Source organism: Vanessa atalanta, chromosome 30 (genome assembly GCF_905147765.1).
Source record: "Vanessa atalanta chromosome 30, ilVanAtal1.2, whole genome shotgun sequence".
Classification (NCBI taxonomy): Eukaryota; Metazoa; Arthropoda; class Insecta; order Lepidoptera; family Nymphalidae; genus Vanessa; species Vanessa atalanta.
The window spans coordinates 1,465,617-1,478,006 of NC_061900.1; the positions used below are offsets into that span (position 1 = coordinate 1,465,617).

The 12,390-nt window shown below is 33.4% G+C and overlaps 1 protein-coding gene across 4 annotated transcripts in view; it reads right to left on the bottom strand.

The window, feature by feature from the left end:
- Nucleotides 1-12,390, bottom strand: part of LOC125075345 (alpha-1,6-mannosyl-glycoprotein 2-beta-N-acetylglucosaminyltransferase-like) — a 51,477-nt gene continuing 39,087 nt past the window's right edge. For 2 of the 4 annotated variants that reach the window (XM_047687072.1, XM_047687071.1), the window contains 4 exons: nucleotides 9,686-9,817; nucleotides 5,136-5,353; nucleotides 4,054-4,233; nucleotides 1-2,716 (listed from right to left, as the gene is read on the bottom strand). In XM_047687072.1, coding sequence (XP_047543028.1) covers nucleotides 2,647-2,716; nucleotides 4,054-4,233; nucleotides 5,136-5,353; nucleotides 9,686-9,817 — 600 coding nt within the window. In that variant the 3' untranslated portion in view covers nucleotides 1-2,646. The remainder of the gene's footprint in view (nucleotides 2,717-4,053; nucleotides 4,234-5,135; nucleotides 5,354-9,685; nucleotides 9,818-12,390) is intronic. The other 2 variants (XM_047687074.1, XM_047687073.1) reach the window with 1 other exon arrangement.

Below are 12,390 nucleotides of genomic sequence, written 5' to 3' on the forward strand. Positions count from 1 at the left end.
AATGTAGTGGTGCTTGCCTGGGTTTGAACCCGAAATCATCGGTTAAGATACACGCGTTCTAACCACTGGGACATATGTTGCAGTCAATTGCTTCAGTCTTAATGAACCTTGACTGGAAAAGTTGTAACACCTTGACCAATATCGACTTCTTAACGTCAACTAGGCAAACATTACATGTTACAGTTCACAGGCGTGTGCGCAAATAGAGCTTATCTACCGTCTCTGATTTTCCAATTGAACTGCGAATAATACCTGAAAAGTGTTCAAGTCAAATCTACCGTCTCCCTCTGATTTTCCAAAGTCAAGAGTCCAAGAGGTCGCAGTCGCAGAAACAATGGCTGTTTTGAAGATTGGAATGTTAGCGAATTGACTGCAAGATATTTTGCAGTAGATTTTAGCCGAAGCCGCTTGAAGTAATGCTTACATCTGCCTCGCAGGGTATTCCTTCACTCTTTTAATTCGATTGGACGGCAAATGCAACTCGATCGGAAAGAGTTCAGGCGCGTCCCAAAGGCTTCACGTCCAAGGCGAGAGTGTCATACAGCCAATGTTATAAAAAATATGTTATAAAAATTCTGTTAAAATTCACTTTTTAAACGGTAAATTCCGGTGTTTTCTCCAGGTTCTCGGAATATAATGATTATTAACTAATAGATCAACGGTGAATATTTTAATAGTACTGAACGAATTAAATGAACGCACTTTGATTAAGTCCATACATAATTCAGATAAATTTAAGAAGGGGTACAGTAATTAGAACGCATAACAAAAACTTTTATACAAAGAAAATATATTTCAGCACAAAAATAATAATTCCAAATTTAAAAAAAGTACCATCAGCATAAAAAATAACAAAAAAAAAATAATAAGATGCGTAAGACAGACATAATCTTCCTCAATTTTCTAATATCACACATATATTCCAAAACAAAATTTCAATATAAAATATATATTTATACAGAAAATAAACATATATATACGATACTGTAAATCCAAAAGGTCTTATGAAAAAATTTGTTAAGAAAAAAAATACTTAGAAACATTATAAATAAAATCGTTGCCATGGAAACACTTAAAAAATATATATAAAAGGAAATTAGCATTTATGCTCATCTATTAAGTACAATTTTAACATACGACCTTTGGCTCAAACAGCAGCGCTACCCATCTCTTTCTCGCATAAAAACAATTCATATATTAGACAAGGACAGATATAACAATTCAAGTTTATAATACTGTGATTTTAACATATCATTTATTAACTCACGATGCAAAACAACTAGAAACTTCAAAGCACCTTAATGTTTGTGAAAAAAAATAACGAAATTATATAAAAAAAAAAATTATCTTATCAATACAACTTGTCATTTTAATAACAACATTTCGACAGCTCACTTGTTTTGCTAACCCTCAAGTACGATGTGGTCTAACAGACCCGAACTTTTAACGCTGCCAAAAAAATTAGTACAATGCATTGAATCGTAACATTTGAATGCCTGAACAGATTTCGATGTAATTTGTATCTGTAACATTCATTCAGAGTTTTTATATTTGAATAATTAAGATATATTTATTTTCTAATGGTATTAGAAACTGACAGCTGAAAACTTATACCTAGAAGTCTACGAACTAATAATTCTGTTAGATTTTGGTGAACACGTCCTTGTTCATTTGTCTTAACGACTAATATGATTAAAAACTATACAATTATGGCAACATATAATAATTTTGCACTAAATCTAGACTAAATGAGCAATGTCTTTGTAATAACTAACTGAAAAAAACCTAAAAACCAATACATAAAACTTATACCAGCTGACGCAGCTCGTTTCGAAGAAGGTTTAAATCAAAAGTTTTCTGTTAAGCCGATTTTAGTGATAATTTGGGTCCTAGAACTTTTAGACTGTTATTTCATTCGAACGAACGTACGAGCCAGAATTACAATAAATTTCAATTAAAAATGATTACTTAACAGACTAGATTTGTTCTTTTTGTTTTTAATTATAATACCTAATGATAAATAATCCAATTTATAAATATTAATAATTTAAAAATACTTGATCGATTTTGATGCGGTTACAATATCGACTTTATATGTGAGAATAGGATTCATTGCGGTCTGTGAGACCAGAGTTCAGTACTTGAAGGTTAAAACAAATATATCTATATAATTATATCGTACATGTCTGTACGTAATATTTGATATAAAGACTATATTATAAATAATTAAAAATAATTTTTAAGTTCGAATTTGTGCAACGTTATTCGTGTAACGCTTCTGACGCATAAACGTTTCAATTAATAGTGGATCAAAATATACATCTTCACGTAACATTAAAACAATTTAAATGTTCAATCAATCAAGAAATTGTAACACATTCTCGCCGGTTCTGAATAGAATCTATATTCCAAACCAGCTAAACATTAATTTTAAATTTATATTTCGAATACACTTTAAAAGTAATTTAAAAAAAAAAAGAGTATATTTTGTATTCAATTCGACTACACAGCCGTCAGTTACAAAAAATGACAGTTGACAGATAAAACAAGATGGCGGACGGATAAGTACATCGTGAGCTGTCAAAATATAATTACTCGTTTACGTTTTAGTTTAGTATTTGGTATAGCAGACCTGTATCATATAGACTACGTGTAATATATGTACTTTCTCATTTGACGCTCAACTCTTGTCATATTCGTGCAAAGTTCTTGATCCCTGGAAGAGATAATGTTAACTTAACTACCAGTAATTCCAGTCAAATTGATCACCAACGTCCGTAGACATTGGCGCTGTAAGAAATGATATCCCTTGAGACACACCAACGCGCCACCAACCTTGGAAGCCAAAATGTTATGTCCCTTGTGCTTTTAGTCATCCTTCAAATCGGAACACAACAATACCGAGTATTGCTTTGGCGGTAGAATACTTCATGAGTGGGTGGTACCTACCCAGATGGGTTTGCACAGAGCCTGCCACCAAGTAAATCTTATATTTCTGTTAATTGTGTATTTTTTCTTATGTTTTTTAATATACGTAATCCATCAATGATGCAGTTCTAAAGGATTTCGGCTACTGCAACCAATCTTAACATCAGCCAACGAGTGTAAAAGCTTAGCGCAAATACAGGTGCAATCTCTATGACATCACTCTCATAATTAAATTAATATTTATAGTATCTAAATAGTAATTAAAGTTAACTACTGTTATATAATTACTAAAGCCTAATTTGTAATCGATAAACGTACCTTTACAAAAATATCAATGGCAGAATAAAATTGGGCACATGCCATGTTATGAAAAAAAAAAAACTACCAAAATGACTACCGAGCATCTATTGTAAACAATCTCTTGTTATTTATCGTTTTATAATTGAAATTGTTCTTTGATACAACTAATTATATCGTTCTGACCAAAGTAGACCAGTCAACTACGATCACACGAACAGCCAATTAAGGACATATTTAGTGCACGGGTGTGTGCCCAAACACAGATACAATCTCAATGACGTCACCCTAACAACCAGATGGGATGGGAAATCCGTTACGACCTGGGAGAGTTCAGGATGCTACTGAGAAATTCCGACGAAAATCTCCAATAATTTTAAGCCTCGGCATTTGCGGTCTTATCTTGCCAATATACCAAAGATACCCTTAAACATTACTGATAGCTACGGCTTAAAAGCATGTGTCCGATACATCAAACTAATCTAAAATCGGATGACGTCGGAATATCAGATCTCATCGATTTGATGTTGACGTTAAAAAACTATGATTATCGTTCTGGTACGTAAAAGCATTCAAAGTACGATAACATTAAACTCATGAAATATTCGCCCTATCTCTCTTCACCTTTACAGTAACCCATCTGTGAGAAAGAGATGAAGCGAGTGTTAGTCGATAAAACATTTGTTTCATCTCTTTCTCACATATCGTACAATGTTAAGTTAAACAAAGACAGGGCGACATCTAATCCAAATACTCTTTAGACAACCGATGTCACAAAAACAGATATCGTCCATGCCTAACGGCTTACTTGTCCCTCCCCTATCTTACCTCAAGTCCCCCCACCCTCCATTCCCCTTAATTAATTTCTTATTGTGCTTCGCGCCACCGGCGCTGATCGTCGCCGTCACTCGCGGCGGGAACAGGTACGACTTCGCGTCCTGAAGCAACTTCTGCACTTTGCTGATAACCGTTGACGCGTTGCAGTTGGATTTCTTATGATGAAAACCGCTGGAAGAGATTATAATTTTCCTTTATACAAATTTCATTATCAGTGTATCTATGAGCCGAGATGGCCCAGTGGTAAGAAACCCAGACAAGCGCTACTGAATTTTCATGTGCTTAATTTTTGTTTATAATTCATCTCGTGCTCGGCGATGACGGAAAACATCGTGAGGAAACCTGCATGTGTCTAATTTCAACGAAATTCTACCACATCTGTATTCCACCAACCCGCATTGGAGCAGCGTGGTGGAATATGCTCCAAAACCTTCTCCTCAAAGGGAGAGGAGGCCTTAGCCCAGCAATAGGAAATTTACAGGCTGCTAATGTAAAAAAAAAAATGTAATGTATCTATACTAATATTAGTTTTCGCCCACACGCGTTTTAAGGGTTGTCAGACCTTAGGCATAAAAAAATTTGATTCAGTTCGGCCGAACGTTGGCGACTTTTAGTTATATTATTTATCTTAGATTCAAAATGTTTGGACCAATAGTAGGACCTAGTTATAAGACCATATGGACCTGCAAATGGAACACCTGATGGTAAGTGGATACTACCATAAACAGGGGCACACCTTCATCAATGATTAGATCTACACATATAACTACAAGTATTATAATAAAAAAATTATCCCACTGCTGGGATAATTTTTTCTGCCTTCTCTTCTTATGAGGAGATTTCGAGCTCCTCCACGCTGCTCCAATGCAGATGGATACATTTGTATACAGAATTAATTTGAAAAAACACATGCAGGTTTCAAGTTCCCTCGCGATGTTTCCTTTCACCAAGTACGAGATTAATTATTAACACAAGTACATGAAAATTCAGTGTTTTGAATCCGTAATTACGGTTATGGACGCGTTCTAAATACTTGGCCATATCGGCAATATGCAATGGGTAAATCCACTAACCATTCTCCAATATGGAATACCCTGGGACCTTTGCAGAGTATCACTTTAAACTTCTCCCTTCCAGGTCTATTCTGGGACAGGTGCAGTAACGAGTAGTCCCAATTGTAATCATCATAAGCGCAGAACTGTTCTTGGAGCTCAAGAATATTAGTCCAGACTGTTCTATTGAACACCATGCCCATGTTGTGCATGCTGGAATGCCATGGAGTTATTTCCACCTGGAATTTTAGAGGAAATACAATGAGACGACATTTTTTTTTTCCTTATCTTTCAAAGTCAAAATCTGTCACCTTGAAGCTAGAAGAATGTGTGTTGATTAATACAGATAATACAATAGATTAGGCGGAATAATTTAGACTTTTGCTTGATCATTTTAAAATTTGTCGTTAAAAATAAATCTTCTTTTTGTAATATTATTAAAATGTACTTATTTTATTTCAAACATACTTTTAATTTTATTTTTAAAAACGATGTGTGATTTCACTTACCTATTCTACGTTATTATCTGTAAGAATTTAAACTTAGATTTTAAGTTAAATGCAAATACAATATTTATTATAAAGTCATTCTTTACAGCCTTATAATATATATAACTATTGATATAATTACCAAAACCACATTTGTAATTGATAAATCTCTAACGTCTTTTCAAAAATACCAATGGCAGAATAGAATGGGACTCATGCCATGCTATGAAAAGAAAAAAAACTTGCAAAATAAAAATGACTACCAAGCATCTATTGTAAACAATCTCTAGTTACTAATAATTAAAATTGTTAATAATATCCTCATCTGTAACTAATGATAACGTTCTGACCGCTTTTGGTTTCAGAGGGCAACGTCAAAAAATATAGGTGGTGCAGTGCACCAGGGCCCCGCAGCTCAAGGGGCCCTCTAACTTTGACGTTGGTTCAACCAACTCGGCAGCTCCCAAAGCAAGAAAACCTCGACCCAAGACATGATATTTTTTTTCCTATCTATAATTTTGAAGGGCAATATAAGTTAAAGAGGGGATGAGGGCCTGATTTTTTTTCTTGGGCACCTTGTCCACCTACGCCGCTGCAACTATACAGGACATATTAAAGTGCACAGATGTGTGCACAAACACAGTTACACTCTCATAATCCGATGGGCAATTCCATTCGGAAAGAGTTCAGGCGTAGAACCAACAGCTTTAAGTCTTTCCAAGGTACGGAACACATTTCCAACGGTCAGACTCCGAGCTGTTACTGAGAATTTTTGGACTGATAAACCCATTAATCCTATATCGGTCCTACATCGGGATCTGCGGTCTTATATCTAAGTACTAAATCAACGAGATAGACAACATACACACATAGTATATCCATCCCTTTCTTATGTTACCTAGAAAGGACATTTGCATGTGTTTATGTAATAGGTAGACGGACGGGCTGATGTATCACTTGATGGTAAGTGGTCACCGTTTCCCATAGACAGAGGACATTCCTTACATAACCCCAAAGCGCCAACAAACTCGGGAGCTAAGATGTTATGTCCCTTGTGGGTGTAGTTACACTGACTCACCCTTCAAACCGAAACACATAAATACTAAGAATTGCTGTTTGGCGGTAGAATATGTGATGGGTACCCAGACAGCTTTCAGAAACAAGCAAGTAAAGTTTTGTATTATCCGTCAGATAAATTAAGAAATTGTTTACACCAGACCTTGACATCACTACGGTACAAATAAAAAAAAACGATAACTATTAAGAGTCATACAAAAGTCTATTTGAACAGACACATATAAATGCACAGATAAAAAAATCATGCGTTAAAAACTAAAGAAATCGTATTCAGAAATGCTCTAACGCACAGAGACACACCTAAACGAATTGAGATTTAAAAATAGAAAAACAATTTTTTGTATCAAGTGTCAATTTTTTTTTTTTTTTATTTACTATAGCAAAGACATAACATTATAAGGCTTGGAAAAAAATATAAAATTATTAAAGAATAACTAAATAATATACATAAAATGTTAATAATGAAAGCTTTAAGACTTTGGAAGCGTGTTTGTGTGACATATTTACTAATTTTAGATGCGAAAGTAACTCTCCGTTGTTCTTCAACCACTGAATCGAATTTGATAAGATTTGTATAAAGCAAGCTTGAACCTTAACTAAGGACAAGTTTCTTCTTTAAACCTCAAATCTACGACCGCCACCAAATACCACTTAAATTCGATTCATTCAATTCACAGCGTGTATTGAGAAATGTATACTTGTCTCTTTTTAACAACAGATTCTCTGTCTCCTTCGTTTAGAAATTATATTATATATGTTACTGTAAAAGCTCGAACTACGGTAAATCTTAAGATTTTCCAGTTAAACCTAAGATTTACCGATTATAATTGGTAAATGTCCATAAAACTTTGCGATTCGAACTTTTACCATCATTCACTTGGTAAATCTTAGGATTTACATGTTAGGTTAGGTTAGGTTGGAATGGCAAAAGTTCGAAAAAGTCGTCCCTCTATAATAAATACTTACATTTACCAACTCATGTCGGTAAATCTTAGGTTTTACTGGAAAACATTAAGATTTACCTTAGTTAAGAGCTTTTACAGTAACATATACATTGAAAACCACGTCATATATAAGCCATTAAATCATCTAGTTTCTGATACACAGATCAAAATAAAGTTCACTAATTTAGCTTTAATCTGAATTGTTATTCATTCATTGGTCGATAGAATAAACGTCAGATGATGACGTGATCAACGGCCAATTAACGTTTAGTATTAAATCACGGTTCAGTATCATATCACGTTACTTTGTTTCGCTTTCCGTACAAATAAATAACACTGAAAGGTCATTGGTCAGTGGCTGACGATGACGTGATAGCCGACCAATTACAAGAGGTATAAATCAATCCTTATTTCAAAATCAACTTGTATATACAACTAAGATGTTCTGTATTTAAACCGGATCTCTGATTACTGTGAATGTTATGTGAAATGATTGATGATGAATATCTACGTGCCATTATATAATTAAATACATTAAACGAGCTAAGCAAAGATAAATTATATGCATCTCACCGTATAATGTCTATAACAAAACAAACATCATTATAATTAAAATTTTGTAACTGAAATTATTTTAACGGGCAACACTTTACAATTAGACGTCTGTCATCGGCCATTTTAGATTTCGATGACGTCATTTGTCCCGTTCTTAACTAGTTAACTAATAATATAAATAAACAATAAGTACTAGTTGGTTTACTTTTATTAAATTTGAATATAATGACGTCATCGATTCAATATGGCGACTATGACACGTTCAATATATTCGTTATATGGTTAGTCCGTTATTAAGCCATGCTATATGATTCTAATGGCAGTCAGAGTACAGATAACCAAACCTTTGATTTACATATTGCTTGTGATTCCACAATTAATACAACAGATGAATTATTGACCAGTGACGTCACGACAATTCAAGGTCAAAGATGTTTACTACCCCAACTTCTCCTCCCATTGAAATGGACTGTACAAAGTTCTACATACAAAAATCTATGGATATGTTTATATAATCTAAGTATATGAGTATTAACATATAATATACATTGAAATGAATCAATATGTCAGTTTATTTGGAAACCATTGTTATAAGATCGATTTATTATTGATTTAACTATTTAATATAACATATAGAAGGTATAAAAACTTTGACACATTATATTTATTGAAATACTCTCTATTAAAAAAAAAGATTTATCTTTAGAGTCCCTTGTGTCTGTGGTTACACTGACTAACTCTTCCAGCCGGAATACAAAAAAAAATCGGCCTATTAAACTCTACCAAGTAGATAATAGTATTCCAATCGTGACATACTCATCCATTTCTTAATAAATATTTACAATTTAATCTATAATTACCGATATCATGCATCACTACGTGGTATGAAACTTCACTACGGCCGAACGAAACGTCGACATAAAAAAAAAATATGTCAGATGTTTTCTAACTTATATTTTTCATTGTTAAACCATATTACAGTGATCTGATTAGTTACTAAAGTCTTAACCTTTATTTTTTAAAACTTTATCTCTATAAATAATTCGAAAATGTTTTTTGACAGGTCGATTTTATTGACATTACATAAATTACCACAGATACGGTAAAACCAAAACAAAAAAATAATCTGTCTACATTTAATCTGTGGTTTCCAAGTAGTTATATATTAGTTTAGATTATAAAAAAGGAAGATGGAGTACATGTGAAGCAATCCATCCAAATTACACAATTAAAATCACGTGTGCGTTTTTTTAATTAACTAAATACAGTACTAAAGCATGCCAAGCTTAAGCCGTGTTAGTAACATGCAGATTTAACAATAAAAAAAAAATTAAAAATACATTTATTTAAAACAAAAGAATAATAAAAATTTCGAATCATATTTAAAAAAAAGATCTTGCAAAATTCGACACCGAGTTTTGATCACAAAAAAAAAAACTAACCATTCTAGCAATGAACTGGGGTATCTAAGGAGGTTCGGTATAAAACAGTTTTCAATGTACCAAACCTTTTGCGTGTTCGCATATAAATTCGGATAGACTTGGTAGTTCCATGTTTGCGTGTCGTGTTGCCGTTTTCTTCTCTCTTCGCTGATAGCACGGACTTGCTGTATGTAGTTCAGGGTAAGGTGCTTCTTTCTCTATTAACCACGTGATAAGGTTCAAAATCGATTGTCATATTTATCTATTATACAACATTGTTAGGCGGACGGTTACATGGGTCACGTGATGGGTTATCACCAATTCCCAACAGACATTGGCGCTGTAAGAAATATTAACAATTCCTTACACCGCCAATTCGCCACCAACCTTGGGAACTAAGATGCTATGTCCCTTGTGCTAGTAGTTACACTGACTCACTGATTTTAAGCCGGAACACAGCACAGCAGCTGTTTGACGGTAGACTATTTGAAGAGTAGTACTCAGACAGATATTAATTAATTAATAAGAAAATTATTCATGACTATTCGAATATAAAAAAAAAAAACAAAATGACTCGTCATTTTATGAGGAATAGTTACCGAGACCAACCCCCCTCCCCCTTGCTGCCACAGACATAAATACCGATTAAATTAATACAGGAAGATTAACCATTCGTTACTTTACGCGAGACAATGATAAGATCCACGTGTTGTCTGTTACTAAATCGAACAAATGCCACTGCATACAATTAAAATTCTGGGTTGCCATATAGAAAAATGTTATTTTAATTATTTAGTTTAATATATTTATGATTTTCATTCGAAACATAAAATATAGATTACCTTATTTAATAAAACATACAATTTGTAATCAAATACATAATTAAAACTGTATATTTCGAACGTAGAGATCAAGAGTTACTTACAAATTTTACAATTCCAGACAAAGACAAAGCTACTGTGACTACACCTGTCTCCCTTCTATATTTATCAACGAAATTTACGCGGGAATTCAAATCAAAGATTGTCAACAAGACATCGTCAGGGAACGTCAAGTGAAATTCCCAAACATCTGCTATCACGTAGAGGGCCATGTTAGACAAGCTTTGAAATCGCTTCAAGATATCTTTGTCTCTTTCGCACATTACGATAAATATAATTTGAACGCATTTCATTAATAGATAAAACTTGCTGAACCTGTGGCTTTACTCGCACGAAATTTATAAAACACCAACTTCCAACCCCCGTTTTACCCCCTCAGGGATGGAGTTTCGTATAATCCGCATTTAGCGTATGTCTAGACCCTACAAGGAACATACCTGCCAAATTTAAAGTATAAAGGTGTTATAGTTTCCGAGATTTCGTGATTAATCAGCGAGTCTTATTTCGCTTAAATAGTAAATATTGATTCCGTTTGGTTATTTTTTAATTTGTTTTTACTAATTTCAATTACTTTGCTATGCATGTATTTAATTTTCTATTAGGGGATGAACTAATTATCCTTAACACGGTCTATGTAAATAACTCGTAAAGGATAAAAGGTTATCCTTTAAGTTTAACTCTTTTTAAAGTAAATGATAATGTTTAAATACAGTCTTTTTAGAATACTTTGTAACCTCACATATATAAGCTTACTTTGTAACACTGTAACCTTTCGCCAATAAATTATTAATCAGCAAGCGATTTATTAACAAACGTAAACAATGCAAGAATCGATTACAATAATCGAATAGCAATTAAAATAAATCGATATTCGAAACGTCATAATTTTAATACAGATTAGAAATTAAATAAATAAAACATTGATTAGGCTGTGCGGATCTATTTTTTTTTTTTAATTATTAATGTTATTTGTGTAAAAACAACAATCGCTGTGTATCATTTTTTTTAAAAGCAACAACATTGAATGATTTACAGATGATCTGTGAATGGATGAACGTAAACCGAATGAAACATTCTTTAATAGATTTTATTAATATCAAGTATTTGTGAAACTTTCTTTGCCTGTCAGAACGGCAAAATTAAAAAAAAAAATATATCGGTGTTGTCATAACTCCACACTTATACTTCCCAAATATATGTAAATAAAAAACAATCCCTTAGAATCGTTATTTCGTCGTACACATTTAATAAACCAATCGAAAAAGGAGTAAAGCTAAACAAACCACAGATATACATATTCCAAGCGAATTGATAATAGATCAGTACAGGTCTTGATGAATATTTATTCGACGACCTCCGTGGTCGAGTAGTGTGTACACAGGCTTTCATGGGTACGCCACTCCGAGGTCCCGGGTTCGATTCCCGGCCGAGTCGATGTAGAAAAGTTCATTAGTTTTCTATGTTGTCTTGGGTCTGGGTGTTTGTGGTACCGTCGTTACTTCTGATTGTTCATAACACAAGTGCTTTAGCTACTTACATTGGGATCAGAGTAATGTATGTGATGTTGTCCGATATTTATTATTTATTTATTTATATGTATTATATATTAGTAACGTAAGCCGTTTTTTGTCCCGTTGTTTGTGACTAGGGACGATGGCTGCACATAAAAAATCGGCTATGGTCTCATTTTGAAGAGCTCCAGCCGTAGATGTGCAGATAATTAAACAGGACTCCTAATTGCAATTTACTAAATTGTTACGACTTAACAAAGAATTAAATTTAGAGAGCGGAAATAAGTTACTTGTCGGTTAGAGAGCGGTACTACGACTGTATAAGAAAAAAAAACGTTAACAAAATTAAAGTAAATTTTTATCGACAAACAATAATTATAACTGAACTAGTGTATACTA